General features: G+C 38.5%; 6 protein-coding genes across 10 annotated transcripts in view; 4 read left to right on the top strand and 2 right to left on the bottom strand.

Moving 5' to 3' along the window:
* LOC103835387 overlaps nt 1-8,011 on the top strand; it is an 11,559-nt gene extending 3,548 nt beyond the window's left edge. The window contains exons 6-27 of one of the 3 annotated variants that reach the window (XM_009111548.3): nt 471-645; nt 1,327-1,455; nt 1,552-2,097; nt 2,174-2,833; nt 2,989-3,057; nt 3,238-3,348; nt 3,416-3,658; nt 3,875-3,922; nt 4,012-4,149; nt 4,437-4,592; nt 4,671-4,733; nt 4,886-4,996; nt 5,088-5,171; nt 5,281-5,328; nt 5,520-5,594; nt 5,806-5,901; nt 6,442-6,522; nt 6,601-6,672; nt 7,097-7,141; nt 7,233-7,316; nt 7,406-7,509; nt 7,601-8,011. In XM_009111548.3, coding sequence (XP_009109796.1) covers nt 471-645; nt 1,327-1,455; nt 1,552-2,097; nt 2,174-2,833; nt 2,989-3,057; nt 3,238-3,348; nt 3,416-3,658; nt 3,875-3,922; nt 4,012-4,149; nt 4,437-4,592; nt 4,671-4,733; nt 4,886-4,996; nt 5,088-5,171; nt 5,281-5,328; nt 5,520-5,594; nt 5,806-5,901; nt 6,442-6,522; nt 6,601-6,672; nt 7,097-7,141; nt 7,233-7,316; nt 7,406-7,509; nt 7,601-7,622 — 3,160 coding nt within the window. In that variant the 3' untranslated portion in view covers nt 7,623-8,011. Of the gene's footprint in view, nt 1-470; nt 646-1,326; nt 1,456-1,551; nt 2,098-2,173; nt 2,834-2,988; nt 3,058-3,237; nt 3,349-3,415; nt 3,659-3,874; nt 3,923-4,011; nt 4,150-4,436; nt 4,593-4,670; nt 4,734-4,885; nt 4,997-5,087; nt 5,172-5,280; nt 5,329-5,519; nt 5,595-5,805; nt 5,995-6,025; nt 6,059-6,441; nt 6,523-6,600; nt 6,673-7,096; nt 7,142-7,232; nt 7,317-7,405; nt 7,510-7,595 lie in introns of those variants that run through there. The other 2 variants (XM_033277439.1, XM_033277440.1) reach the window with 2 other exon arrangements.
* Nucleotides 6,386-26,840, top strand: LOC103835383 (splicing factor U2af small subunit A). 2 transcript variants are annotated; one of them, XM_033277454.1, is made up of 3 exons: nt 6,386-6,404; nt 25,345-25,459; nt 25,639-26,840. In XM_033277454.1, the coding sequence occupies exon 3, from the start codon at nt 25,660-25,662 to the stop codon at nt 26,518-26,520; it is 861 nt and encodes a 286-aa protein (XP_033133345.1). In that variant the 5' UTR covers nt 6,386-6,404; nt 25,345-25,459; nt 25,639-25,659; the 3' UTR covers nt 26,521-26,840. The 2 variants fall into 2 exon arrangements, with proteins under 2 accessions (XP_033133345.1, XP_009109791.2); XM_009111543.3 differs by lacking the exon at nt 6,386-6,404 and having other exon boundaries at nt 25,269-25,459.
* On the bottom strand, nt 7,824-13,917 carry LOC117127342. Its single transcript, XM_033277453.1, has 2 exons — nt 13,389-13,917; nt 7,824-13,354 (listed from the first exon to the last, which is right to left on the bottom strand). Exon 2 carries the CDS (start codon nt 9,095-9,097, stop codon nt 8,195-8,197), a length of 903 nt encoding a protein of 300 aa, XP_033133344.1. The 5' UTR covers nt 9,098-13,354; nt 13,389-13,917; the 3' UTR covers nt 7,824-8,194.
* LOC103835386 (probable beta-1,4-xylosyltransferase IRX9H) lies at nt 14,175-16,505 on the bottom strand. Its single transcript, XM_009111546.3, has 3 exons — nt 15,513-16,505; nt 14,699-14,948; nt 14,175-14,603 (listed from the first exon to the last, which is right to left on the bottom strand). The coding sequence occupies exons 1-3, from the start codon at nt 16,256-16,258 to the stop codon at nt 14,433-14,435; spliced, it is 1,167 nt and encodes a 388-aa protein (XP_009109794.1). The 5' UTR covers nt 16,259-16,505; the 3' UTR covers nt 14,175-14,432.
* Nucleotides 17,071-22,881, top strand: LOC103835385 (omega-hydroxypalmitate O-feruloyl transferase). Its single transcript, XM_033277443.1, has 4 exons — nt 17,071-19,076; nt 19,826-22,021; nt 22,322-22,618; nt 22,735-22,881. Exons 1-2 carry the CDS (start codon nt 18,657-18,659, stop codon nt 20,729-20,731), a joined length of 1,326 nt encoding a protein of 441 aa, XP_033133334.1. The 5' UTR covers nt 17,071-18,656; the 3' UTR covers nt 20,732-22,021; nt 22,322-22,618; nt 22,735-22,881.
* On the top strand, nt 21,894-24,671 carry LOC103835384 (cyclin-T1-3). 2 transcript variants are annotated; one of them, XM_009111544.3, is made up of 7 exons: nt 21,894-22,021; nt 22,322-22,618; nt 23,258-23,339; nt 23,442-23,576; nt 23,652-23,827; nt 23,904-24,049; nt 24,147-24,671. In XM_009111544.3, exons 2-7 carry the CDS (start codon nt 22,383-22,385, stop codon nt 24,332-24,334), a joined length of 963 nt encoding a protein of 320 aa, XP_009109792.1. In that variant the 5' UTR covers nt 21,894-22,021; nt 22,322-22,382; the 3' UTR covers nt 24,335-24,671. The 2 variants fall into 2 exon arrangements, with proteins under 2 accessions (XP_009109792.1, XP_033133343.1); XM_033277452.1 differs by lacking the exons at nt 21,894-22,021; nt 22,322-22,618 and adding an exon at nt 22,870-23,114.

Raw genomic sequence — 26,840 nt, 5'->3', positions numbered from 1 at the left:
AGATGTCTTAAAGTAAGAAAATGTGAAATAGATCATCTTATTGTAATTGGAGGAATTCTTTAGGATATGCTAGCTTTGAAGAGATTTGTTTATGTTGATATGTTTACAGGACACAATCTCTGATTTCTCAAACTTGATAATGGGATATGTAAAAAGTTTGCCTGAGCAAAGTTTTACTGTTAAGGAGCTTATTGTTGGTGTTGTATGCTGCAGAATCATGAGGAAAGTTTCTCACAGGAATCGTTGCTAGTTAAAGTTATATTTAAACTCTAGTATCTCGTACGTTAGATAATAATTGCATAGGAAGAACCTGAGGGAAGTTTCTTTGACGCAAGTGTTATTCTTTTGTTTGCTGAGATGTGCAGTGATCCATTAGGACATGCTTTTAGAAGCAAACCTGAACCATTTGCAATTTTGAATATTTTCTGTGTAAGCACTGGTCTCTTATCTGATAGTAGCTTATCTTTCAGTCTTGCGGTGGTAGCGAGGAAGAGGCCTGTCCACTACAACACTGTCCTTTCTGTTCTGCTGGATTTTCACCCAAATCTTGTGACAGTAAAGGGGTGCCATGCTGCAAGCGTTCAGTATTCCATTAGAACTGCCTTACTGGGATTTCTTAGATGTACTTCCTCACCTATGATAGAGGTAGAGCGTTCATACTTTATTGTCTTATTTCTCTCTGCAGTATATCTAGATTTGGCTCATCTCTTACTCCTCAGTTCTTCCCTGTTTTTTTATGCTCTTTCTGAATATCACTTGAAATCGTTGTTAAACATCAATGCTAAGTATATGTACTACTAATGAAACTATTGTTGTGGGTTTGTTTTATTTAATTATCATTTTAGTCTCTACTGAAATTCAATTGATTTTGCTTATTATTGATCCGTTCATTAGAGGTTTCTATAGGTCCAGCAGTGTTATAGCTATATAGCAATCTGTCTTGCATATAAAGGCTGGAAACAAAAGACCTCTTTTTGGGAATATTCGGTCATATTTCATAGAGCCAAGCTCCCTCATGTCGGAGACATTCTTTAATCGTTTCAGGCTTTCTGGTCAAATTATAAACCTTTGTTGTTATTTCGTTTGTGTACTCTATGATTGGGCATACCTTTTTGTGTCGCATTTGTTTTCCTTAAGAACAGGTTTTCAATGACTGCTCGAAAAAGGCATGTATTAAGTGGTATTCCATGCAGTGAAGCCTCGTAGTAGGTAGAACAGAGTTGAAAGAAGTGTTTGCTTTGATCAAATCATAGAAAGTCTCATATCTCTATTTTTTTGGTGATATTTGTTTTGTTACTGAGATAATTTTTTTCTATGAGTTTATAGTCAAGAGACAAGCTTCTTAGAGCGCTTCGAGCAATGAATGCTTCAGATGTTGCTGATCAAGCTGTCCGTCAAGTTGATAAATTGATCAGAAATAATGAGCGCTTTGCACGTGAAAATTGGTCAGGCAAGGTAATACTTTTTATTCTTTCTTTCTTAAGCTTATATGCCTCTACGTCAGCTTTGATCACTGTGACCAGTAACGTCTCATGATGAACCTACTTTCAGAGTAACCAGGCGATTAGTCACCCAAATTCTTGGGATTTGTCAAAGAAACGAAAAATGTCCCAGGGTGAAGATGATACAATCAATGGAGAGGCTGCTCCGAAGCGCTTACGCCATAATACTAACATGCATTTGACTCCGCAAGTTAAAATAAGTGATTCTCCACATGGACCTGTCTCTATCAATGGTATATCCCCTGCAAACCATCCTTCGGACAGTGAGCCGACTCCAGTGGAACAAATGGTTTCTATGATTGGTGCTTTGCTTGCTGAAGGAGACAGAGGAGCTGCATCACTTGATATTCTCATTTCTCAGCTCCATCCAGATATGCTTGCTGATATTGTAATAACAAGCATGAAACACTTGCCTAGTAGCCCTCCTACATTGACAACTTCACTGGCTACTCCCGCGGATATCGTGGATTCCATGCGTTCCCCAACTCTTCAGCCACAAGTTCCTTTCGATCCAACCCTTCCTGCGGGGTTATCAGTTTCCGATGTGCCTAGTTTGAATAGCGCAGTTGCCGACCCTAGACGCGACCCAAGAAGGGTATAAGCTTCCATTTGCCGCTTGATTTTATTTTTAATGTTTTTTTTTCCAAGATAACTTACACGTAGCTATGCAGGATCCCCGTCGCATAGATCCAAGACGTTCAAATTCATCTGTGGCACCAACATCACTGCCTGTAAGTGAAGGTAAAGAACCAATCCCAGTTCAGATGGACATCTCGAGCTTACCGAGCGATCCACTTTCGGTTCCTGCTGTCACGGCAGGGGATAGTGGTTCAGTCCATCCAACAACAATAGAGCATAGTCAAAACAAGGTGGTGGGAAGTTCAGTTATCAGATTAATTGACCAGCCCGACTGCAGAGAGGATTTGTTGACTGCTCCCAGCGAGCGTGTTTATCCCTCAAAGGGCAAATCATCTTTAGATGTTCCACTATCTCCTTGCAGGGATGATAGAGGCATCAGAGAAACAAAGTTTTCAGGTTCTGAAACAAAATGCAGGGATGATCTGGCGTCTATCCCAGATTTCGATCAACATTCGCCTTTGGAATCAGGCCCAGATTTTGATCTACAACCCCCTGCTGCATCAGACGCCACTGCAGAAGAGGAAAGCTACCGAGAGTTGGCATCTGTTCCATCATATGTTGAACTTACCACAGAGCAAAGCAAAACCGTTGGAAAGTTGGCTTTAGAAAGGATAATTGAATCAAATAGACATGTCTGCGGGTTTGATTGTAACAAGATACGCATGCCATTGATTGCCCGATTGATTGCTAAAGTGAGCCCCTCTTTGATACTTGTTACTTGTAGTTTTGCCTTCAACTCTAGCTACCATTTCCATCTTTTGGCTTTATCCCTATGGAATCCTTTTAAAAATTCTTCTTTAATTCTTTTGTTTACAAGCATAAATATTATATATGATACCATTTCCAGATCGGTGCTGGCAATGATGTTGTAGCCATACTAAGAGAGCATATCAGTGTGGATCATCGGGAATTCAAGGTATGTATTTGACTGCAGTGTTCACTAAACTCAGCCGTCATTCTATTATTTTGTTTTGGATTTTGAATCTCTTTTCCCATATCCGAGAATGTATTGGCTGTCATAATCATTGTAGCTAATAGCCGATAGTCTACCATATGTCTAGACGAAACCCTGATCTGTTTGCTTCTTTGTTTCTAGGGGCATGAACTTGTTTTACATGTTTTGTACCATCTGCATTCAATGGCGAATCTGGACACAGATGAAACCTCTTCCTATTCTGCTGTGTATGAAAATTTTCTTATAACAGTGGTGAGCATTTATTCAACTTCTTCCATTTCTTGTTTCTGAATTTCGCTTATTAAGGTAATTGCTGCAGGCAAGATCATTTCTGGATGCTCTTCCTGCTTCCGACAAGTCTTTCAGCAGACTTTTTGGGGAAGCTCCACATCTACCTGATTCTGCCATAAAGCTACTGGATGAACTCTGCTCCACTCGTCATGATCCAACTGGAAGAGAAATCAGCGATAGTGAGCGTGTTACCCAAGGGCTTGGTGCTGTTTGGAGCTTAATTCTAGTGCGTCCAAATGAGCGAAAAGAATTCTTAGCCATAGCATTGAATGTAAGAATCGGTAGTCAGACTTTCTTATTTTTATTTCTTACAAACCGTGTCAATTACATAAACGTTGTGTTCTGATCTCTAAGCCCCAGAAAGGAATGTATGAAAGGAATGTTGTGCTTGAGATTTTATTTTTGTATTCATACTTAAATTCATGGTCATATGGTCCTACTGATTTTTCCATGTTTTCTAACGCATGTCTTAATCCTGTCATCGCAGTGTTCTGTTCATTCCGAAGAAGACATTCGTGCAAAAGCCATCCGACTTGTAAGGAAATTAGTCCCAGATAAAAATATGGTTCTTATTTTCTACTGGTACAGTAATTCATATGTATATTTTCTCAAATGCATGCACAGGTCACGAACAAACTATATCACCTTACATACACATCAGAGCATGTTGAGAAGTTTGCAACAGATATGCTGCTGACTGCTGTGAACTCTGAGGCAGATCTCTCACAGACTGGTTTTATTGCAGAAGGAATTAAAACAGAGGTAACAGCGTATGGTCTAATCTGGTAGTTGAGTATCATTGTTGGAAAGGAAGTAAAGATCCAAAAGCCATTAATAATTCTCTTGAGGGCGTTTAGCTTAGTTCTTTGAATAATATATAAAAAGGCTTATCTCTTAGAACTTAATAGATGCCAGCTACTCTTTGTGCATGTTCTTGTAAGGCTCTAAATTTTCCCTTGTGAGGATTGCCTAGTCGTTGAAATGGACATGCTCTAGTTTTCCAAACCTTGACTATTTTTGTGGGTTGATTTGCTTACACTGATTTTCAGGCTAAAAGTCAGATAACTTCGACAAGCGACTCTCCATCTTCTAGAACCTCCGATACTCACTCTCAGCAGGGTCTACAAACTTCTCGTGATGCTTCTGTTTTATCATTTGCTGAAGCTCAGAGACTTATTTCTCTATTCTTTGCTCTATGTAAAAAGGTTTGCTCCTGAATCTCACAATCTTCTTTTCGTAAAGTATTTCCATTGTTCTGAGAGAAATACTGTGATTTTTTCCAGAAACCTAGTCTCCTACGACTTGTCTTTGAAGTTTACGGGAAAGCTCCAAAAACAGTTATCCAGGTGAGTTAGCCTCCCTCCCTTATAAATTCTCAAGCCACTTATGTGAGTCACGTGTGGCATGGTACATAAAAATTATCTGAGTTGTAGTGGGAGTAAAACATATTCACAAACACCGAACTGACTTATATTGGTAACTTTCTGAAATTGTTCAGGCTTTTCATCGTCATATTCCCATCTTGATACGAGAATTAGGTTCATCTTATAAGGAACTGCTCCATATAATATCTGATCCTCCTAAGGGAAGTGAAAATTTATTGACATTGGTAAGTGGCTTCGGTGTTTCCTTGTAGTAAATCCACGTCGGCCTTAAAATTATTTTGTAATTTTGAATCGTGCTCGTTGTTTATTGTCAAGGTATTGCAAATATTGACACAAGAATTGGCACCTTCGTCGGATTTGATTACTACTGTAAAGCATCTATATGAAACGAAGCTAAAGGTTTGATTTGTTATGAATAGCTCTCTCGTATATATTTTTTTGTATCAGTGTATTTATCTATTTATGAAAATCAAGATTGCAAAGCCTTACAAAAAGTTGTGTTCGGCAGGATGTTTCAATTCTTATCCCATTGCTTTCTTCACTCTCTAAAGACGAGGTAATTTTTTACTACTTATTCAGTGAAGGGAGATGAGGACATGCAATTTTTTTCTTTTACCTATCTGAATATGTGGAAATAAATTAGAACCAGTAACCATGGAATCTGGAAATTGTCTGGTCCTATAATTGCTCATCAGTGGTAGCAATTCATTACCTTTTATGACAGACATTCTTTTTTGGATGTAACAGGTTTTGCCTATCTTTCCCCCGCTTCTTAATCTTCCACCTGAGAAGTTCCAACTTGCACTAGCTCATATATTACAGGTATCTGCATATTCTCGTGGTTCATCCTCTAATTATATATGTTGGAACAATTTTGCATATAATTCGTTCCATGCATTGTTGGTTTTAGTTTCTTATTTGAAATTCATACGGTGATCTTTTTTTGTCTGAGAAGTGTTTCTCTCTCTGTCGGATTATATACTTTCTTCCGCTGTAACAACTTGGCAAATCCTTTTTGTTATATCTGTGATAGGGTTCTGCTCACACCGGCCCTGCCCTCACACCTGCCGAGGTACTGATTGCTATCCACGATGTTGTTCCTGAGAAGAATGGGCCACCACTGAAAAAGGTATTTCCTGACTTTTCATCTTGTTTGGGCCTTGTTGCCTACACTTCAGATGCTTTCTTTACCATCCCTATCTATTTAGTAGATTCAAAAGAGGTGAGGTCATCCAGAAATTAGTTGAAAAGAGGTGGGGATTATCGAATAACCATTAGTTTTAGGTCTGTACATCTATCAGATAATTATAGGAGAGTTCAATCAGCCTTCTTCTTTGCTTAATTAGCTTGATCTTAATTCTCAATATTCCAAAAAATGATGGTAGCGTGAGGGCCCCCGGATGATTATACCAAATGCCCTTTTTTATTTCCTGCTATTTTCATGCAAGCTGTTTATGCCAAGGTCGATGATGTATTCTCATTTCATATGATGCTATAGGAGGCTAGAAAACTAGCGACAACTAGCATTTGACTAGTTAGATGTTGATATAGACCTGATTAATCTGTTTGCCAATGGACCTTTTATGAAATTTTACAATTGTTACTGTTTTCTTCATTCTCTCCCTCTCTCTCTTGTTAACAGAGTCTCATTTGGCTGTGTTTTTTGCAGATAACAGATGCATGTTCAGCTTGCTTTGAACAACGCACTGTTTTCACGCAGCAAGTCTTAGCAAAGGCGCTGGGTCAGATGGTATGTCAAAACCGACATATCTTTGAAAAGAACTACTGGTTTAGATATTCACATCTGTCTTACATTTTTTGGTTTCAGGTTGATCGAACACCTCTGCCGTTACTCTTCATGAGAACAGTAATTCAGGCAATCGATGCTTTTCCAACACTGGTAGGTGTCGTACTGGGTAGAGTTAAGAACAAAGTGACGTAAAACCCCAAATGCTTTTCTTAAAACTGAATCAAAGTAACATATATTTGTTTCCTTATTCCGAAGCTCTCTCTTACTTGGATAAGTCTCACATATGAAACTCATTTATAATAAAAAGTAGAAGTACACTCTAGGAAAAGTGAATAAGATTGACATAAACACTATAGATAAGGATATAGAGAGAATTCATATCACGCACAAGATTATCTGAAAATCTTTGGTTCCTATCATGAGGACTAACATGTAGCTAGCAAGTCTATTTGGCAATCATGTTAAGTAGGAATATACAACAAAATCGTTTTTTTTTTCTCAAGTATTTGGTTTAAGTTATAGGTCAAAGTCTGGATTCTTTTGGTCAGAATAAAGAAGTTTTCTGTTTGTCCAGGTTGACGTTGTCATGGAAATCCTTTCCAAGTTGGTGAGTAGGCAGGTGAGTAAATTTTAAGCTCAAATAAAAGGATCAGCTTTGAGATATATTTCCCCTCTAGTGTGGTTATGATGGAATGTCTTTTTGGATGCAGATCTGGAGACTGCCAAAATTGTGGCCTGGTTTCTTGAAATGTGTGTCTCAGACACAACCACATTCTTTCCCTGTCTTGTTGGAGGTACAAGAAACGTAATAGAAGAATATACTAGTACAAGTTAAGTATATTTACAGGAATTTTAAACGACTCTTTTGGTTTTGTTTTTGCAGTTACCAATGCCTCAACTCGAAAGTATCATGAAGAAGTTTCCTGATCTAAGACCTTCTCTTACTGCTTATGCGAATCAGCCAGCCATCAGAGCTTCTCTACCAAAGTACGTCCTCTAAAATCAAACAGACACTTCGTTATGCAATCTTTGAAGTATTGTCAGCTACTGAATCTTGATGCATGTTTTACCAGTTCAGCTCTTTCAGTTCTTGGGCTTGAAAATGGGCAAGATTCACGTTCACAAATGCACCCTTCAGATGCAGCTTCTTCTATTCACGGGGCAGCCTTAACGTGACCCACCCCTCTCTGGAAGAATATCGACAAAGTTGAAGTGTTTGAAGGAGACAAATCACAGATACTGAAAGCTTCTTGTCGATTGGCTCGAGACTGGCTACTACTTCTGTGTTTGAGATTTTAGTAGCAAGACCAGCATGGTAGCCCAGCGTGTGTGTGTGGCTCTTTCATTTGTTACCCCTTTTTTGGTGTATATTTCTTAATTATAAAAACTTTACCGTAGCCATGAGAAGGGGTCACTCACTTGTAGTGGATGTAGGATCGCTTCAATACTGTTTCTTATAAAGAGAAAGATGGAGAATTCAAAAAGTTCAGAGTATGCATTATATAATCTGTAATAAAATATTTAAAAATAACAATCAATAACCCCAAAACATCTATATCTTTTGAGCAGTTCAAACAAATTTAAAAGTTCTGAAATTGTTAAGAGATTCATAATTTATTTCCTTCCACATTACAACCGCATGCATTGCATTTTACTATAACATATTATTTACTCATAAGTAATAACGAATACACGTCAAAGAACAGAAACATAAATCCTCCTCCTTGAATACTAACTTGTCTCGGCAGAGACTGTGACATTTATGGCACATTGGCCTACAAGCACCAGTGTTTGAAGCTATCTGAATATTGAGATCTTCCACCTTGATATTATGGCCAGGTTTCATATAAGGATAGTTTCCCAAGATGCACTTAACATGTAGAGAGATGCGGCAATCAAAACATATGTAGAACAATAAATTCTCATGTATTTCTTCTTCACAAACGTCACACCAAGAGTAACTTTCCTGTCTCTTTTCCAGCAGTTGTTTCTTGTTGTGTTCTGTATCGAAGTATAGGTACAGTGGATGGATATCATACTTAAATCTGACCACGGGAGGTAAGTTCAAGCATTTGAAATCGAAGGAGAAGTCTTCACATGTGGTACAAGTTGCGACAATAGTTGGATATTTTTTATGGCAACCACAACACAAGTAAGACGATGTGTTATAACCATGATTTTCTAGTCTAAGATAGAGAGGGCATCTGTGGGTTATATGCTTGAATGGTTCGGTAAAGGAAGCACACTTTGCATCCATTTTGAACGTCCCACAATAGCGACATTTATACATAAAACCACAATGATATTGCTTGCAAACAGAACAGGTGAAGAACCCTTCGTTGATGTTCATTTTGACCTTCAGTGTTAACCGATGGCGATGTAACGGATGATCCATCTCCTGTGGTAGGCGAGCACATTCTTCATGGAGGGCAAAACTGCATTCCTTGCAACGCAAGAAAGTACCCATATCACTAGGAAGGATACATGCTTCACATAGCTGCCAACATTCTTCATCGACATGGATTCTCGATAAGCCATGCTCATGGCTAAAATGATGTACTGTTTTGTCATCCATCTCTTCTAGTGAAGCATCTTTAGAACTACTACTCCCTTCCTCAAGTTTTCCTTCGACATCTATGCCATCCCACACCCTGTTATCTGTCGCACATGTTGAATGGACAACATAATCACATGTCGTGTCAATACAAGCATATGCTCCTCCATAGCCAGAACTAAACCGTCCCTGGCAAACTCCACACTTGGCCTTCTCCGCATCATCAAGTATATGAAAAAACGTGAGAAAGACAATGTGAGTGACGTGTAAGTTTTATAACTCTCGGTAAGAAGATACAGCTTCTGTGGACAAAGAAATCGCATTGTAAACATCCGAACATATCAATGTCATCCGGACTGGAGAATCCACAAGCATCACAACCGACTGGGAGTTTTCTTCGAAGGTAAGTGAGTAAATGCTCATGAATCTTTGGATATATTATTGTGAGACAACCTTTGTGAAAATAGGATCTACATAGATGACAATAATAAGTGATTGACCTATAAGAAACCTGTTTTCCACAAAGTTCGCAACCGGCCCTTTTATCGCATATACGTTCTTGAAGAACATGACGTGTGTGAGATCCTTCAAAGATATCATATGTCTTGTATAATCTAGAAGAATATCATACATGAGTCATAATAAAAAGAATTACACACTACAACTTTTAATCAAAGAAGAAAACGTGTTATTTGTAACATGGAATATTTCTCAATCTGTGCTTGTCAATCAAGAGTGTAGCTAATTGTCATAATCCTTCTCGTAGGTTCCACGCAGATCCAAGGTCATACATCTGTTACTGGAAGATATGTGATTACGCATATACTTACAGATCTAATCTGACAACTCCATCTATGGTTAGTCATCTTACTTTTCAATGTCTGGCACATATCGAAAAACCTTGTTGCTGATTGCTAGGTAGCTCAACAAATAATCTCAATCATAGAGGAGTTCAAGTATGACAACACCATTTTTGATTTCCTTTGATATGCCAGTGAAGTCAGAAAGAAAACTGAAGCATCTACGCATAGATTTGAAGAAGGTAAATTTCCCAGACTCAGAGATCATCAATGCAGCAGCTATTTGTTTCATATCTGCTTGATGACTGAAGAGTCAGCTTCAGTAAATTTTTAGATGTATTCGTCAAGATATATATTGATCATGTTGCTTGTGAACTTTGTAGGAAACCCAATATCCGTTTTGTAACAATCAAGGACGATTTGACAGGTCACCACATAGCACAACGGGCGAGTATGTCATTCTTATGTTTATTTAAAACACTTAGCTACAACAAGTCTGTCATAGGAATTTTCATCTATAGGTGGAACAACTTTGCTGCATTTCATGTAGAAGGATTCAGTGGTTGCCTCAAGACTTCTTATTTGTGGTGTTATCTTACTTGGCAAGGAAAATATGCATTAGTTAGGCATGGGGACCTCAGGGAACAATTCAAATTACGGGTAAGTAACACAGCAGAGAACAAAAATCTTACTTATGATGTAAAATGCTATACGTCAATGAGTTTGCTCTTCTACTTTTTTTTCCTGATATATTGCATTGCATAACCACAAGAAACCCATACGCACCTGGAAGGTAAACAGGCGGATCTTCCTAAGGTTCAGCAGCTATTGTTGCCTATGGACTATGTTCAGCTGCTCTAGGAACAAATGTTGGAGGTGTCAAAGTTATGCTGATTTGTTTGATATGCGTTGCATGCTTACTCGTGTCTGGAAATACAAGTCATGTTCGCATCCCTGCATCACTTTGTGGTATAATAGGACTGAAAACAACATATGGTCGGACAGATATGACAACGTGTGACAGAATTTCTTTGGTTTTCTTTTAGGTAATAAGGAAATAAAGTAAACATGGAAACTACTAATGCAAACAAAACTAGTCTTTTTCTTTTTGAATTTTTGTGGATATGCATTCTCCTTCTCTTTTGTTTTTTTTTCTTAAGAACACAAACAACACTAACAGCTGCAGAAACTAAAACTTGAAACAAATGACGATTTTTATAGGCTTTTATAAATGATTAAGCCATTACAAAACAACAAACATAAACAGAAGTTCTATGACTTTTATATTTATGAACGTAATAAACTAAAGCAAGTAAAGGATATAAACTAGTTGGTTTTAATTTAAAGTACACAACACAACATATCTAAATTCTGTCAAAGACAAGCTTTATAAATGGTTTAATGTAAACTACAAGCTTAATTAGCCACAAATACAAATCACTAAATCTATTAGTTGTCCTTTTCGTTTACCTGCTTTCTTCTTCTATCTGAAGAACCACTATGTTATTTGTCATCATCATTCCTATTAGTCACAACATCTTTACAAATAGACAGCTATTCCTTGGCCTTGCTTCTCTCGACCTTACTCTTCTCAACAAAACTCATTACAGCATCAGTATCATTGACTCATCGTCCTGCATCAGCTCCTCACATAGAGGATTGTTGGAACCATCTAAACCAAGGTAATTAAAAACCAGTGTCAGACCCTTCTTCATCTCTTCTCGGACGAATCCAGGATCTCTTCTCCTTTACCTTCAAGTGCTTCTGCTTCGGTGTTTTGCCCGCTCGTACTCGCTCCGTCTCTGGACGGATCTTTTTCTTTTTTGGTAAAAAAAAATTATCACCACCAAAGCTACCGAATGAATTATAAAATAAATCTCTGGACCCATCTTTTTGCGGAGGTACATCTCCGCCGCGTGAAAGACTTTGTTCTTGAATTTCTCGTCGATGACAACCGTGAGATTCTTTGATTTTGGAGTGAAGAACCGCTCGAGTAAGCCGGAGAAGTATGAACGGAGCTGCACCGGGACGAAGTCGTGGAGCATTGTTCTGAAGAGCATCAAGAATCCGGTTAGGGATGCGTCGGATGAAGGAAACATCTTCTATCTTCTGCTCAAAAGATTAATGAAAGTGGTTCCAGAGAGAATCTGTGAGGATGAGAATCGTATTTATAACCGCCAAAGGCATATTTTATTAATTTACGCTTTTATTCCTTAAATCTATTAAGTTTCCAGAGAGAGAAAGTGAGAGAGAAAGTGTCGTCGCCCCCGACGTCCGGTGGCGCGTCCGCGCGCGTGCCGGCGTCGGTGGCTCATTTTTTTCCGGTCAAGTCAAGGATTTCCGCTGTGGTTTTCGATCTACCGACCCCCCCGACATGCTGACGGCTCTGGGTTAGGGTATCGCGCCAAGAAGGGATCGGCTCGTACGGTCTTCCTGACGGCGGCGATGCTGTTTTCTCTGGAGTCGGGGTGAGGGGTGAAGAACGGTTAATCGAAGCGGCAGTCGGCTCATGAGTTCAGTTTTAGATCCCGGGGAGTAGAGGCTCTCTCAGCTCTACGACCGCGGGCCTTTGTTTCTGGGAGACGGTGGCTCTGTTAGCACCGTCATCGCCGGCTCCTGCTTCCAGAAGGCGGTAACTCAGTTAGTATCGTTCTTCTCGGCTTTGGTTTTTTCTTGTCGTTTCAGTCTCTCTAGTTTTTCTCTGCTCTTCTTTCTCGGTGTAGTCGGAAAATCAAAGCTTCATATTTCTTCCGCCTCTTGATCTCTCACCTGAAACGACTCGGTATGTCAGGGGTGGTTGGTCAATGGTAGACGGTTCTGATGAGACTACGCAGATCGTGTTTGGTGAGTGTTTGGCCCGGTCGGCATGGGATACGGATGAGATCGCGATGGAATGATGCTCTCCGATGTTTGACCCCATGCGACATGGCGTTTGTGCGGTGGCAAGTTGGGGGTTGGGCGGCGCCGTCGACGTTCGGTGAGGCGCGGTAATTAGGGTTCCCTACCCTAGGGTTTGGGTATGGGCTTAAGGCCCAGGTTGTTGGGGCTGAAGGCTTTTCTTCTTGGTTTTAGTTGGCCCGGTTCGTTTTGGGCCCGATTGTAGTTCGGTTATGTTTGGGCCTTGCCCTTTTTCAATGAAAATGAAAACATTATGACGAAAAAAAAAAAAAAAAAAGTAAGACCAAAAGAAACTTGCAGAAGAAGTAAGCTTTCTTTTTGCGTAGGCGTCAACTAGTAATGTGACACGTGTCAACCCACATGGTCTTTCCCTTTGGTTTGATACGTATGATGAATAAACGTCGAAAAGTGATCTCATGTTGTTGACGAGCTATTTTGGTGCACAGAGATTCAGAATCTCAGATTCTCATGCATTTGGTCAACCACATGCATGTCACATACAGATTCATCATTCAATCTAAACGTGTGGCCTTGGCACTTTTCTACCTTTGTAGTTGCTAAGTTAGCATTTTACTAAAACCTAAACTTTTTTTTTGCCAAGGATTTACTAAAACCTAAACTTGCTTTCGAAAAGAATCACATTTTTAAGAGAGAACTTTTGTGACAAAAAAAAAAGAGAGAGAAAGAGAAGTGTTCTTGTTGATAACTTGGTGAATAAATTTACAATGAGTCTTCACCTCTTTTATATATATCAACCTCTTCAACTTGGTGAAGTACACAACAAAAATCGCCCAAGCAAAATTATAATCCGACAAAGCGAATCTGAAACTAGATTTCGATCTTTAGATCGAAGGCTATTTTACAAACAAAAAGCAAAACTCTTCTTCTCTGTGAAAAAAAAAAGATTTTCAAGAGTGAAGAGGAAATAGAAGAGAGTATCTCTTTCTCTCTAAAAAAAGGGAAAGTAGTTTCGGTGCAATTTTGTATTTGTTAACATATATTTACAATTAATGTCGACAAAATATCGATAATACAATTGCTTAATTTTTCTGATGGAGACAGAAAATATTTTATACTTCAGTTATGTGGTTAAAGTTAGTTATTATTTAATTTTAGGAAATTTTCTAAAATTTAATTATTAATACTGTACATATTGCATAATAAAATGGAAGCCAAGTTATATTTTTGTATAATCACTTTTTCTTACAAACAAGTACAGTGATAAACATAAGCAAAATTTTAAAAATTACTTCTTAAAACAATGTTTAGAGAGATAGAATTAATTAATTAATACAGTATATGTTTTTGTTTGTGATTTGTTGTTCATTTATACACATGTTCTTTCTTTAGTGTGATTTTTGTTTTGCCTCATTTTCCTTCTAATTTAACATTAAAAACGGTTGGCATAAACTCGAATCAACAACTAGCAGGACATATCAATAGCGTTTCCACAGAGAAGATGACAATGACGTGGAATCATCAAATGTCCAAAGGCTAAATATAATTCCATCTCATAGTAAAACACCAAATCCAAAAACGTACAAAATTTTCATGGTCTTGTTGGGTTCTCATGTTTTGCTTATAGACTTCCTGAACACCTGACGTCCAAAGTTCAGAACCCTTTAAAGTCTTCACAAGTCAAAAGTTGCGTCTTTAAACTACTTCACAGTTATGAGAGCTTCAAGATTCTTCTGGACCACCCACCCTTGTGGATAAGGGACATCCAGGGCATCCAAGTGAAGATGCCAGTTCAGTATCCTCGAGCAAGCTGGTGGAACACCTTCCATGTCTCTTTCATCTGCCACCACCTGTTCTATAAATGTTGTCTCCTGCTTGGAAACACAACATTGCATGTTGTATAAGACGATTAATAAAGAGGTTTTGACCGAGAGAAATCCACAGATAAGGGGAAAAAGACTCATACTTGGAAACCTTCCTTCACGGTGTCTAGTTGGCGGGTTGGATGTGAGAAGGGACGTCGCCATCTTTTGGGGTCCCAGAGTATAGTGCTGTTGAAAGCAAATCCTGACATATCAACATGGAACCTGCGTAGTCTTTTGCTCTTCTCATTAGTGTGCCACCCAATTACTTGACTTCCATTGCATACTGGACCTTCAAGAATCGCCTTGTTCTTGCTTGGCGCTAGCATTGCAACAGGCCAAGTTCCAAATCGTCTACACAGAAGAAAAGAAATATATAAGTATGATAGATGAAAATGGGGGAAACATAATTCAGAAGAAGTTTCACTCTGGAGTTGAATATGAAGCCGTCAGCATTCACACTCAATGGAAAGAAGAAAATGCTCAGAAGACCAACAAAAGCAGGTACATAGAGAAGTTCAATAAAACCCTTTCCAATAACAAGAAATGAAGTATTTTCTCAAACAAGATAGGCTGAGCACATGGAAGAGCAAGTAACAAAGCAGAGAAACAGTAAGAATTGTAATATGCTACTACAATTGAGTGTCAAACCATAGCACTAACAACACTACAATCACTGAGACTACTATTACTGAGACTGCACAATAAGATGAAGACAATATAGTTCTGCTCAACTAACAATTCAAAACATAAGCAACACTAGAATCACTAAGACTGCACAATGATGAAGACATTATAGTTCTGCACAACCAGCAACGATCTAATCACTCTATTCCTCACAAGCCACTAGGTCGAATCTATCAAACATCCCATCCACTACCACAAACCAAAAGCAAAGATCCACACTTTTTGCCTCACCTGATTTGCCTCAAGCTCTGAAACAGCTCAAGCGAGTAGATATTATCATCATCAGCAAAGTAAACAACACCATCGAGCTTATGCAACTCGATATGTTCCAACGCAGTGTTCCTCTGGTGAACACCTCTATCCTTAACACTCGTCATGTTCCTCTTGCAAACCAAGTGTCTATACATCACCCCAGTCTTCCTCAGAATCTCCGACGTCTCAAACGACGCCGCATTCCCCTCCACCACTATCCACAGCACAGGAGCCTCCACTAGCCTCAGCGTCTGAGCAACTCTGTTCAAGTAATACGCCTGCATCGCTCGGTTGTACGTTGGCGTCACCACGATTACAAGCTTCCTCGGCGCAAAATCCTCCTCCTCCTCCTTCTTATTCTTCGATTCCGCCGAGAAGCTTACTCCGTCCACGGCCACCTCTTCCCGTCGTTCCAACGATTCTTCGACGTTCGGCGGTTTGATCTCGAAATTGAACCGATCGCGATCGGTACCGTTCGCATCATCGATTTGACCGTACGGTGTCATACCTAAAAGGAAGCCGATGAGGAAGAAAGCGAGGAATTGGTAAAACGGACGCCGCCATGGACCTCGGCGGGAGGCTTTGGGATCAGAGGAGGAGCTGTGTTTGCCGCTGCTCTTCTGAGAGGGGGATGATGACGTGGAGGAGGGGGAGAACGGTGCGCCTCCGTTCTCGTAATGACGATCGTGGTACACCGGCGAGAGAGTTCGCCGGATTGAAGCCATCTCAGATTATGCTAAACATTGATAAGCAGTTTCCAGAGATTCAGAGCGCCGATTCGAAGGAGCTGAAAGCTCAAGTCGGAATCAGTCAAGGTCGTGGAGTTTAACTCTTTTAAGTCGCCGATTCGGATCCGTCGCCGCCGAGATCTAGAAGAGAGCTGGAGGGGAAGTTGCGGAGAGAGAGAGAGAAAAGGAGCTGCTACGCTGGTTCGTGGGACACGTGGCCGAGTTGTGGATCGGAGAGGGACGAACACTCTGTTAATCAATTAATTATTTGTTTTTTTTTTTGTCTTCTTTCGTTTTTTTTGTCATTTGATTCTAGTATCATGCAATGAACAACCGGGCACTGCAAACCACCGCCAAAATGTTGGTTAATATACCTTAAACTTTTAGGTAAACTTCTAAATTTAAACAGAATTTTAAAAAATGTGAGACATATATGGATGGATACATTAACTTTTAAAATTACAACATTATATCATTAAATATATGGTTAATATTTTTTTGAGCAAAGCCTAGATTTTGGTTTGGATCATTAAGAATAGTTATGTAACTTTTCCAGATTTTGGTGTGAGAAATTTTGAAGGATCGGACGACACTCTCCATAAAGATTATGGATGATGCAGTCTTGTTGGTCTCTAGGTTACAGAAAAGATATACTATTTGAAGGTGATAACAACGATATATATGTGTGGATTACTCAATAGTTAAGGAAATAATCTTAAGTTTAAAGGCTTATCAGACATCATAAATGGCAATTCTGTTTTCGTTTGGTATTATTTTCCCACGCAAATCGAGCAGATAATATTTTGTGCTGATCCATTAGCTAAAAGGACACTTTCCAGTCAATTACAGTGGGATATGTTCCATTGTTTTCCAAATTCCGTTAAACAATTTATAATCATTGATTATAATACATAAAGCAATTTAGACACAACGGTCTATTAAAGTCGGGCTAATGGCAGTTTTTTTAGACTTTGCAAACTATCAATTCGATGCTGGTCAAGTTTGTGGTACATACTTAGGAAAAAGACATGTGAATAGTTTCAAAAAGACATGTGAAATTTCCAATTGAATCCTCCATTTGATAAGTTCATCGAAAATTAACTATTCCGAAAATGACATGGGAAGCCGGCATCTAAGGAAACAAGTGATTCTCTCTTTTTCATGGTCCTTGTTGAAGGTTGAGAACGTCAACCGATACTCAAAGATTTAGGATTCTATCAAGTAGAATTCGCTAGGAACAAGTGTTGAGCGAAACTAGATAAAAAAACTTTTATCCTCATTTATATAATTTTATTTTAATTAAAAAAAGGAGTTTCTCACAAAGTGGAAATAATGAATTGATTTTGTTAAAGGATGGGTATTTCACAAAGGCACCAAAATAAAATTGTACAATCCATTGTACCTACTCAAAGTATTGCAAGTCGTCAAAGAGTGCACCAATCACCATTAAACCATATTTTGGTAGAATCGTGCCTAACCATCAATAGTTGAGGTATTACACGAAAGGTCCCACGAATTTTATCACCGATTGATTGTCAAACGAGTACGAGTGCTGATTAGTTAAGTCTCCGGCCCAAATTCCGTTTCCCACCACCACGATTAAAGATATTCTAGTGGATCCTTCAGGCTTTTGAAAATCCATCACGTAGTCTCTTGCAATTGGCACACCATTTGAACTTAGCAATTTGTTTTTCTAGCTTCGAACACTACTCATTTTCTTTTTGATTTGTCTTATCTACTGATTCGGTCTGCTCTTATCTTAAGTTATAAAACAACTTTATCTTGTATTCCTTGTTGTACGTTAAGTCTTGTATTTCTTCTAACATTTTGTATACATATTTTATACCCTTTTGTCAAATGTTTTCTCTTACTCTTTTTAATCTTAGGGAGTAAAGTTTCAGTTCATCTTGTTTCTTTTTGTCGGCAGCATCTTGTTTGAACCCTACATTTTGTTTTGTAACTTTGAGCTGTAACGTTTTCTCTCTATCATGTGTTCTTTGTATATAAATCTTAAGCTTTAAATTTTACTCATTACTTTTAGTTTTAGATTGTAAAGTTTTACATTTATCTTTTGTTCTTTGGTTTTATATCCTATGGTTTAGATTTTACTCATTTCTAAGCTTAGATTGTAAAGTTTTTATGTTTATCTTGTTGTCCTCTTTTTTTTCTATATAAAAAGTGTGCTTTAGTTTAAGATAGCATCTTGTACGTATTTTAATCTCTCGTATGGGTCCGAGATGTTTGAGGGCTGATGCTGCAAGTCCAGACGGATTCCAACTATTACCACCACCTAACCTCTCCCATTCACATATCTTGCTTCTTACTTTCCCTTTCCACCATCTCTCTTTCTCTTTTGCCTCTCTAAAAAAAAAACAACAAACAGAAAAAGTGGACGATGCAAGAACTTCCAGATTGCTTGTACGAGGGAAATCAACCAGCCCTAATCACTCCTTCATCCCCCACACCAAATCACTCTCTCTACCTTTCCAACCTAGACGACCATCATTTTCTCAGATTCTCTATCAAGTACCTCTACCTTTTCCAAAAGTCTCCTTCCTCTCAAACCCTCAAAGATTCTCTGTCTAGGGTTTTAGTCGATTACTACCCACTCGCTGGCCGGATCAAAGTCTCTGACGTCAGTGCCAAGCTCGAGGTTGACTGTAATGGGGAAGGTGCAGTTTTCGCGGAAGCCTTCATGGATATAACTTGTCAAGAGTTTCTTGAACATTCACCCAAGCCAAACAAGTCTTGGAGGAAGCTCTTGTTTAAGGTTCAAGCACCTAGTTTCTTGGAGATTCCTCCTCTTGTCATACAGGTTTTGTTTTTCTGCTTTAGTCGTATTACAATTAATTAATGTTCTTTTTCTTGCTTAGAAACAATGATTTCAAAAAATCATGCATAACTCAGATAGTTTCCGTATATATTAGTTGATAGTTTGTAACCAAATCATTTTTTTGGATGGGCATACCCTATAATATTTTAGATGTCATAAAGTTAGTTGGATCGACTATTGAGTTAAAAATAAAAAAAAGTTTAGATACATATTATCATGAAAGAATCTAACAGATTAAATTGGTTGTATTTTTCCTAACTCCTAAATTGATTCGGCCACTTTTATTCTTTTCAAATAAGAAATGCATACTTTTTAGGTCGTGCATATATAATGCATTTGATGTATGAATGATATAAAGTCCTTTCCTACCACATTTCTCCTTAATATTTATACGTGAACTTTAATAAAGAGGTTTGATTAATGTCAAAAACAAATCAATAAAAATTAAAAAGAGAATAATATTGTCTATTCATGGTGATTGGTTCTTTTATAGGTTAGAAGAAAAACAAAAACACCTTTTCCTGCCGTGAATTAGTTTGTTTTATATTTACCAAAAAAATTAGTTTGTTTACAAGTCTATTCCTTAACTCATACTACGTGTCTTATTATAACTGCGTTTCTGTGTACTGTATAAAGTTTTCATCGGCAAGTGAATATGACTAACGCTTAACTGCTATAGAAATAAAATGTTTAAGCATAGAAACCTTATGGTTTGCTGATTAATGATTCAGGTGACGCATCTCCGTTGCGGGGGTATGATCCTCTGCACCGCGATCAATCATTGCCTTTGTGACGGCATCGGCACATCGCAGTTCCTACATGCATGGGCCCATGCAAATAACACCAATGCTTCTCTTCTGGTCCAACCGTTCCATTCTCGACACATGTTAGACCCACGAGATCCACCGCGTGTCACACACTCACATCCCGGTTTCACCCGAACCACCGTAGAAAAAACCTCAACCAACTTCAACATCTGCAAGTATTTACAGTCCCAACCGCTAGCTCCCACCACCCTAACCTTCACACCATCCCTAATCCTAAGGTTAAAGAAAACATGCGCTCCCTCGCTAAAATGCACCACGTTCGAGGCACTAGCTGCTCACACGTGGTGCTCTTGGGCTCGATCTCTTGACTTGCCGTTGACCATGCAAGTCAAACTTTTATTCTCAGTCAATATGAGGAAGAAGCTGAGTCCAGAACTTCCTCAAGGGTATTATGGTAATGGATTCGTGCTGGCTTGTGCGGAGAGCAAGGTTCAAGACCTAGTCAGTGGTAACATTTACCACGCGGTGAAATTAGTACAGGACGCGAAAGCGAGGATCACCGACGGATATGTAAGATCAACGATAGATTTACTGGAGGATAAAACAGTAAAAACGGACGTCTCATGCAGTTTGGTTATCTCGCAATGGGCGAAGTTAGGATTAGAGGAGTTGGACTTTGGAGGAGGAAAGCCAATGTATACGGGTTCTTTGACGAGTGACATCTACTGTTTATTTCTGCCGGTGGCAGGAAACTTAGATGCGATTAAGGTTCAGGTGTCGTTGCCGGAGGATGTTGTGAAGAGGCTAGAGTATTATATGGTTAAGTTTTTAGACGGAAAAGACAAGGAGGAAGACCATTCTCTTGCATAATAAAGTTTTGAAAGAAAAAAATAATTTCAGCGATCTATATCTCCTATAAAGTAAGTCGTGAGAGATAAAAACATTAATCAATGGTTTCGATGAGAAAGAAAGTCCTTCGCGTGTCGGGTTTTCAAGTGATCTAAGTTTGTCTTTGTTCACTGGAATAATTATTATCTTGTTTGTAGAAGATGAAACCATATAAGTAATAAGTAAAAGAGTTTAAAATTCATATATAAAAGAGTTTAAGCAAAAATCATGTTGGTGATATTTCTGGGAGTTAAGAGTGATAGATAATCAAGAAGATTTGATCAGTTTTGAACAATGTTCTAAAAATCGCTAGTCGGTAACTAGGCGCTTTATAGAGGACTAGCGACTATGCCGATTATTCGGGGTCAAGATGAGGCCTAGGCGTTAGCAAATTATGGATTTATTTTATATATTTTATATATTTATATGACATATTTTAGTTTTTAAGTTTAATTATAAAATTATTGAGATGAATTATCAAAATTAGATATACAACACAGAAGAAAGTAGACAAATTTGTAGATTAGTAATAATATTATTGCTTAATTTAGCATATATAGACGATTTTAGATCGATTTTAACCAATTTTAACCGATTTAGAACAGTTTAAACCGATTTGAATCATATAAATCAGTATAAATCAAATTTTAAGAAAATCGTTTCGGATAGAACCGAGTTGCCGCCTAGACCGATTTTTAGAACCATGGTCTTGAATTAAAAAATAAAATAGCATAACAATTTATAGACAAAGATAATATATTGTTAACATTGTCAATATACAATTTCATCTTATTATATTAACATAAAATTATAGATGTATCATTATTATTTGATTTTCAACAAATAATTTTATTTTTATAAAAATAAAAATAAACATCCTATATTGGAAGAAAATATTTTGTAAAATCCTTGAAACATACATTATCAAGAAATATATATATATATATCCACATAACTTTTAAAATTCTCAAATTCTTTACAAATCAATCCTCCCTAAAAGAATTGCCATCGACTATTTATACACTCTTTGAATTGCCAATTATAAATCCAAGCCCATATCCATTATCCACCATATTTAAAAATCTGGCCCATATGCTTTGGAAACAAACGATATTTTTGTATATTTACTATTTTTTAGGTATGAAATCGCTTCACCGCATCATTAAGATATTTTTCTGGAATTAAGGTGAACAGCAAAAAAGCAGCAAGAGAAAAATTCAAGTTTCGAAAAAAAAAAAGTTTTCCCTCACCAAACAAACACACAAACGTTGGGTTAGTGAATCTATTTACCCCGATTTCGTTTATCAAAATCGATTTATGTTTTCCTTTGATTCCCATCTCTTCCATATTCAATTCCATATTTATTTTTGTGATTTATTCGAATCTGTTTGAATGTTTTGTCTGAACATATGTTGTTGTCGCTGCTGATATGATATATGGCTTCAAACCATATTCGAAAGCTGGGATCAGATTCTTTTGTCGTATTATGTTCCAAACCTGTTCAACACAAAAAAAAAAAAGCTTTTGCTATTTCTGTGTGTTTGCCTTAACGATGGTACTTGCTATTTGCAGATATTCGTGTAAGAGCTTGTCTTGTGGATTAAAAGGTTGAAGCTTTTTTTGCTGGGTTATAATGGGAGAGGAGCAGCATCCGAGAAAGAGATCTCGACAGCATTTTGAAGCAGAGGAGACCAGACACATATCTCTACTAAAGTCTCCTCGATGCGAAACGGCTAAGTGGTATTTCAGCAAGGAAGAGATTGAGCGTTTCTCTCCTTCTAGGAAAGATGGGATTGATCTAGCCAAGGAGTCGTTTTTACGCTCTTCCTATTGCACTTTCATTCAAAGACTCGGCATGAAGCTTCATGTGTAAGCTGCTGCTCACTATTAGTATTCTTTTAGGAAGTTTTTGTTTGTTCTTTGCTTGTTTGCTGAATAGAATATGCTCTAATTCTTATTCTTGTCTTCTGATATGCTATTTCTAGCTAAAGAGGGTGCGTTATGAATGACAATGGATAGCCTAACTGTTGAGTTTTGTCATAGGGGCCACTGTGGGAGGTGGTCTGGAGGTTCTCCTACTATAAGTTTGTCTACATTTTTATCTCGTGAATGGATAATTATGTAATACTAGTCAAAATTTGGTTTCACTTCTCATCGGCAAATAGGAGGCTTGCATCTGTCATGAACTTGCTTTGGGAGCTGTTCACCTGTTTTTAGACATGCCCTTCTGATATATCTATGTCTGTGTTAATTTGTAATTCTCTGGTGGGTTATCAAAACCTATCAGCTGTTCCTACCTGTTGTTAGTTTTCTGACCAAGTGCACGTGTCTCTCCGGCCTACTATTTTTGAATCATCCATCATAGGTACTGGTGTTTATGTTTTAAATCTGGTTTCACGGTGTGTAGCTTTTAGTCGCTGAAGATAAATTGTAATAATGAACTTGCTGGTGATATGGTTTTTTTTTTGGTGCTATTGAAGGGTTTTCTGACAATCTCATTTGCTTCAGGTCCCAGGTTATAATAGGGTGTGCGATGGTGATGTGCCACCGGTTTTACATGCGCCAATCTCATGCAAAAAATAACTGGCAGGTAAAGAATATTCTTGTATTCATTTGGTTCATTCATCAGTTGCATTCAGTGATCTGTAACAGAGAAAATTGAAATTCTAATTCTCACTTGGTGATTTTGTAGACGATAGCAACTTCCAGTCTGTTCCTTGCTTGCAAAGCTGAAGATGAGCCGTGTCAACTCTCCAGCGTTGTTGTTGCGTCTTATGAGATTATTTATGAGTGGGATCCTTCTGCCTCAATTAGAATCCATCAAACTGTAAGTATTTTTAAATCTATTTGGTAAAATATGTACATTGTGCTGCTAACTTATTATTCGTTGCTCTGTCTTTAGGAATATTACCATGAATTTAAAGAATTTATTTTGGCGGGGGAGAGGCTTCTGCTGGACACAAGCGCTTTCCAGCTTCTAGACGTAGAGCTTCCGTACAAACCTCTGGCTGCAGCTTTGAATAGGGTGAACGCTTGGCCTGATCTTGCAACAGCTTCATGGAATTTTGTGCACGATTGGTAAAGGCCCTTTGTTAATAATTGTATCTGCACTTCTGGAGTTTGAATAATCTTATAATGCATTGTTTGTGTGCAGGCTTCGGACGACACTGTGCTTGCAGTACAAACCTCATGTGATTGCAACTGCCACTGTGCACCTAGCTTCCACGTTTCAGAATGGTAAAGTTGGCAGCAGGAGAGATTGGTGGTTAGATTTTGGAGTAACAACTAAGCTGTTAAAAGGTTTGTCATTCAACACTTTTTATATTATTTGTTAAAGCTGCGGCATGGTTTAGTTGTTGATTAAAAATAACGGGATGTTTCTTATCAATGGTTACAGAGGTGATCCAGGAGATGTGCATGCTGATAGAAGTGGACAGAAGGAGGACTATGCCTCCGCCTCCGCCTCCAAGAAGAGAGGTAGCTTGGGCAATCCCTGCACCCTTAAAGCCTCCGGTCCATATGTCTAGAGGCTATCCGTTTCACAGCTACCCTTTGCAGTCCTATAGACAGCCTGGAATTTGGTGAGAGCCATTGTTCAGCAGCTTGAAGATGTAATCTCTCTCTTGTAGTCTTGATAGACAAAAGAAGATTCTGTGGAGTCTCGTGAGAGAGGAAGTGTAAGGTTATTTAGCATTCAGAGTGAGGTTTTTATGTGGCTAAGTTAAGCCTTCTCAGGTGTGACTATCTTTCACCAGAGTGAATCTCTCTCAAGATTCTTCTTGTTTGTTCTGTTACATAGAGATTATGTAGAGTTGTTGGTTATTAGAAGTGTCCACTCGCTTGTTACAGTACTAGCAAAACCTTTATGTTATTGTACATCTGGAATCTATATTTTGGGTTAATTCAAATTGTTTTCGACTTATTTTCTCGTGGCTAAGTAGTTTCATTTGATGAAGTGCCATTATCCTGTGTCTAACCCCGAAGTAATAAATTTGTTGAAAACTAAACTTATGATCAGTTAATAAAAATTAGTCTATAAATATCAAAAATTAGCTAGTTGGAAAACTAATAATCCTGGACTGTGATGTTTTATATAAATAGACTTAACTTATAAAAAAAATATATTAAATAACACTAAAATTTGTTTAATCGATAAATTTATTATAAATATAATCTAACTGGTTAAGATATTAAAACTAGTTTTTTTATTAATTGTTGATGACATAATATTTGATAATTAAAATATTTATAATGTATTAATTATTATATTATGATATAAATGAGATTATATATAAAAATGATTTTAAGTTCTTATATATTTTTTAATCAAATTATATAGTACACCATTTTTATCAATAAATAATTTAATAAAAATAACAGTAACATATATTGGGCTGTCAAACAATTTTAGGAAAAAGTTTCTGGAGATCTTTGCTCCCCTACTATTACCTTTTTGCGAAGGTAAAAAACATCGTAGAAAGAAAAATAAAACTAAAACTAAAAGTGCGGTGAAAACAAATTATACGGAAAAGGTAAAAAACCCGATTCTTATATTTTTGTTCAATTAACAATTACAGTATAAAAATCCTCGATCATCTCTCTCTCTCTCTCTCCCTCCTAGCTCGCGAACAAAGCAAACCCTAGATCATCAGCCTCACGGAGACGGCAGATTCTTCCACCGACGGCGGCGGCTGTTAATCTCAAAACTCTGTACGCTTTCTTTCCCCCATTCTTCGATTTAGCCGCCGTCTCTGTGGTTTATTAGCTCCTTTACCCGATTTAATTTCTCCGTCTCTTGCTTTTCTCTTGATTTATCTTCACACGCGTGGCTACTAATCTTTTTAATCTAAGCGTGTGAGATTTATTTGTTTGATTATTGTTTTGATTAGGGTGGAATCATCAACACTGCAATGGCCGAGCATTTAGCTTCAATCTACGGCACCGAGAAGGACAGAGTGAACTGCCCTTTCTACAACAAGATGGGCGCGTGCCGTCACGGTGACCGCTGCTCTCGCATCCACAACCGTCCCGCCATCTCCCCGACCCTCCTCCTCGCCAACATGTACCAGAGACCCGACATGATCACCCCAGGCGTCGACGCCCAGGGCCAGCCCCTCGACCCGCGCAAGATCCAAGAGCATTTCGAGGATTTCTTCGAGGATCTGTTCGAGGAGCTCGGGAAGTTTGGGGAGATTGAGAGTCTCAACATTTGTGATAACCTCGCTGACCACATGATTGGGAATGTGTATGTTCAGTTCAAGGAGGAGGATCAGGCTGCTGCTGCTTTAAAGGCTTTGCAGGGTAGGTCTTACTTGGGCCGGCCCATTATCGGGGAGTTCTCTCCTGTGACGGATTTTAGGGAGGCCACGTGTAGGCAGTATGAGGAGGAGAATTGTAGCCGTGGTGGGTATTGTAACTTTATGCATGTGAAGCTTGTTTCGAGGGAGATGAGGAGGAAGCTGTTTGGGAGGAGGTCGTACCGAAGGGGGAGTAGGAGTAGGAGTATAAGTCCTAGGGGGAGGAGAGAGTATGGCCGGCGTGGTGATCGTGATCGTGATCCTCCTCGCAGGGAGTTTAGTCATCGTGAGAGGGATGGGGAGTTTTACCGGCATGGAAGTGGGAAGAGGTCGGAGAGAGGAGGCAGGGACAGGGACGGTTCTAGGAGGAGAGAGAGAAGCCCTGGTGGTGGGAGAGAAGGAAGCGAGGAGAGGAGGGCGAGGATTGAGCAGTGGAACAGAGAACGTGAGGAGAAGGAAGAGGGAGGAGCATAAGAATAAGCTGCTGCGATGTGGTTGGTTCTGCTGTCTGCTTTTCTCTGCGTTTGCTGAATCATTTGGTTGTTCTAATTTGGGAACTTGAAATGAGAATGGGATTCAACTCCTTTAGATTATAAAAAATGTTGGGGGTTAGTTTCTTTTAGTTTTGATTAGTAAAACCGTTGCCCCTTGGATATTAATCCTCTTCACCAGTGTTCCTCATAACTTTGTACTATCTTCTGTTGGTTTAAAGGAGTTTAGTTTCCTTTTTACATTTTCTTTTCTTCATCAACTCTTAATTCATGGGCTTAAATATCGAGTATATGTGATTGTGT

Source organism: Brassica rapa, chromosome A08 (genome assembly GCF_000309985.2).
Source record: "Brassica rapa cultivar Chiifu-401-42 chromosome A08, CAAS_Brap_v3.01, whole genome shotgun sequence".
Taxonomy (NCBI): domain Eukaryota; kingdom Viridiplantae; phylum Streptophyta; class Magnoliopsida; order Brassicales; family Brassicaceae; genus Brassica; species Brassica rapa.
The sequence above is the reverse complement of the archived record's forward strand: the minus strand, read 5'-3'. Positions and strand labels throughout refer to the sequence as shown.

Coding starts and splice junctions, on each gene's coding strand:
- LOC117127342 (XM_033277453.1), bottom strand. CDS start 9,097: ATGGATGACAAAACAGTACATCATTTTAGCCATGAGCATGGCTTATCG.
- LOC103835386 (XM_009111546.3), bottom strand. CDS start 16,258: ATGGCTTCAATCCGGCGAACTCTCTCGCCGGTGTACCACGATCGTCAT. Junction 14,949..15,512: donor CAGAGCTTGAGGCAAATCAG/GTGAGGCAAAAA, acceptor TCTTCTGTGTAG/ACGATTTGGAACTTGGCCTG. Junction 14,604..14,698: donor CCGTGAAGGAAGGTTTCCAA/GTATGAGTCTTT, acceptor GTTTCCAAGCAG/GAGACAACATTTATAGAACA.
- LOC103835385 (XM_033277443.1), top strand. CDS start 18,657: ATGCAAGAACTTCCAGATTGCTTGTACGAGGGAAATCAACCAGCCCTA. Junction 19,077..19,825: donor TTCCTCCTCTTGTCATACAG/GTTTTGTTTTTC, acceptor TTAATGATTCAG/GTGACGCATCTCCGTTGCGG.
- LOC103835384 (XM_009111544.3), top strand. CDS start 22,383: ATGGGAGAGGAGCAGCATCCGAGAAAGAGATCTCGACAGCATTTTGAA. Junction 22,619..23,257: donor CTCGGCATGAAGCTTCATGT/GTAAGCTGCTGC, acceptor CATTTGCTTCAG/GTCCCAGGTTATAATAGGGT. Junction 24,050..24,146: donor AACAACTAAGCTGTTAAAAG/GTTTGTCATTCA, acceptor CAATGGTTACAG/AGGTGATCCAGGAGATGTGC.
- LOC103835383 (XM_033277454.1), top strand. CDS start 25,660: ATGGCCGAGCATTTAGCTTCAATCTACGGCACCGAGAAGGACAGAGTG.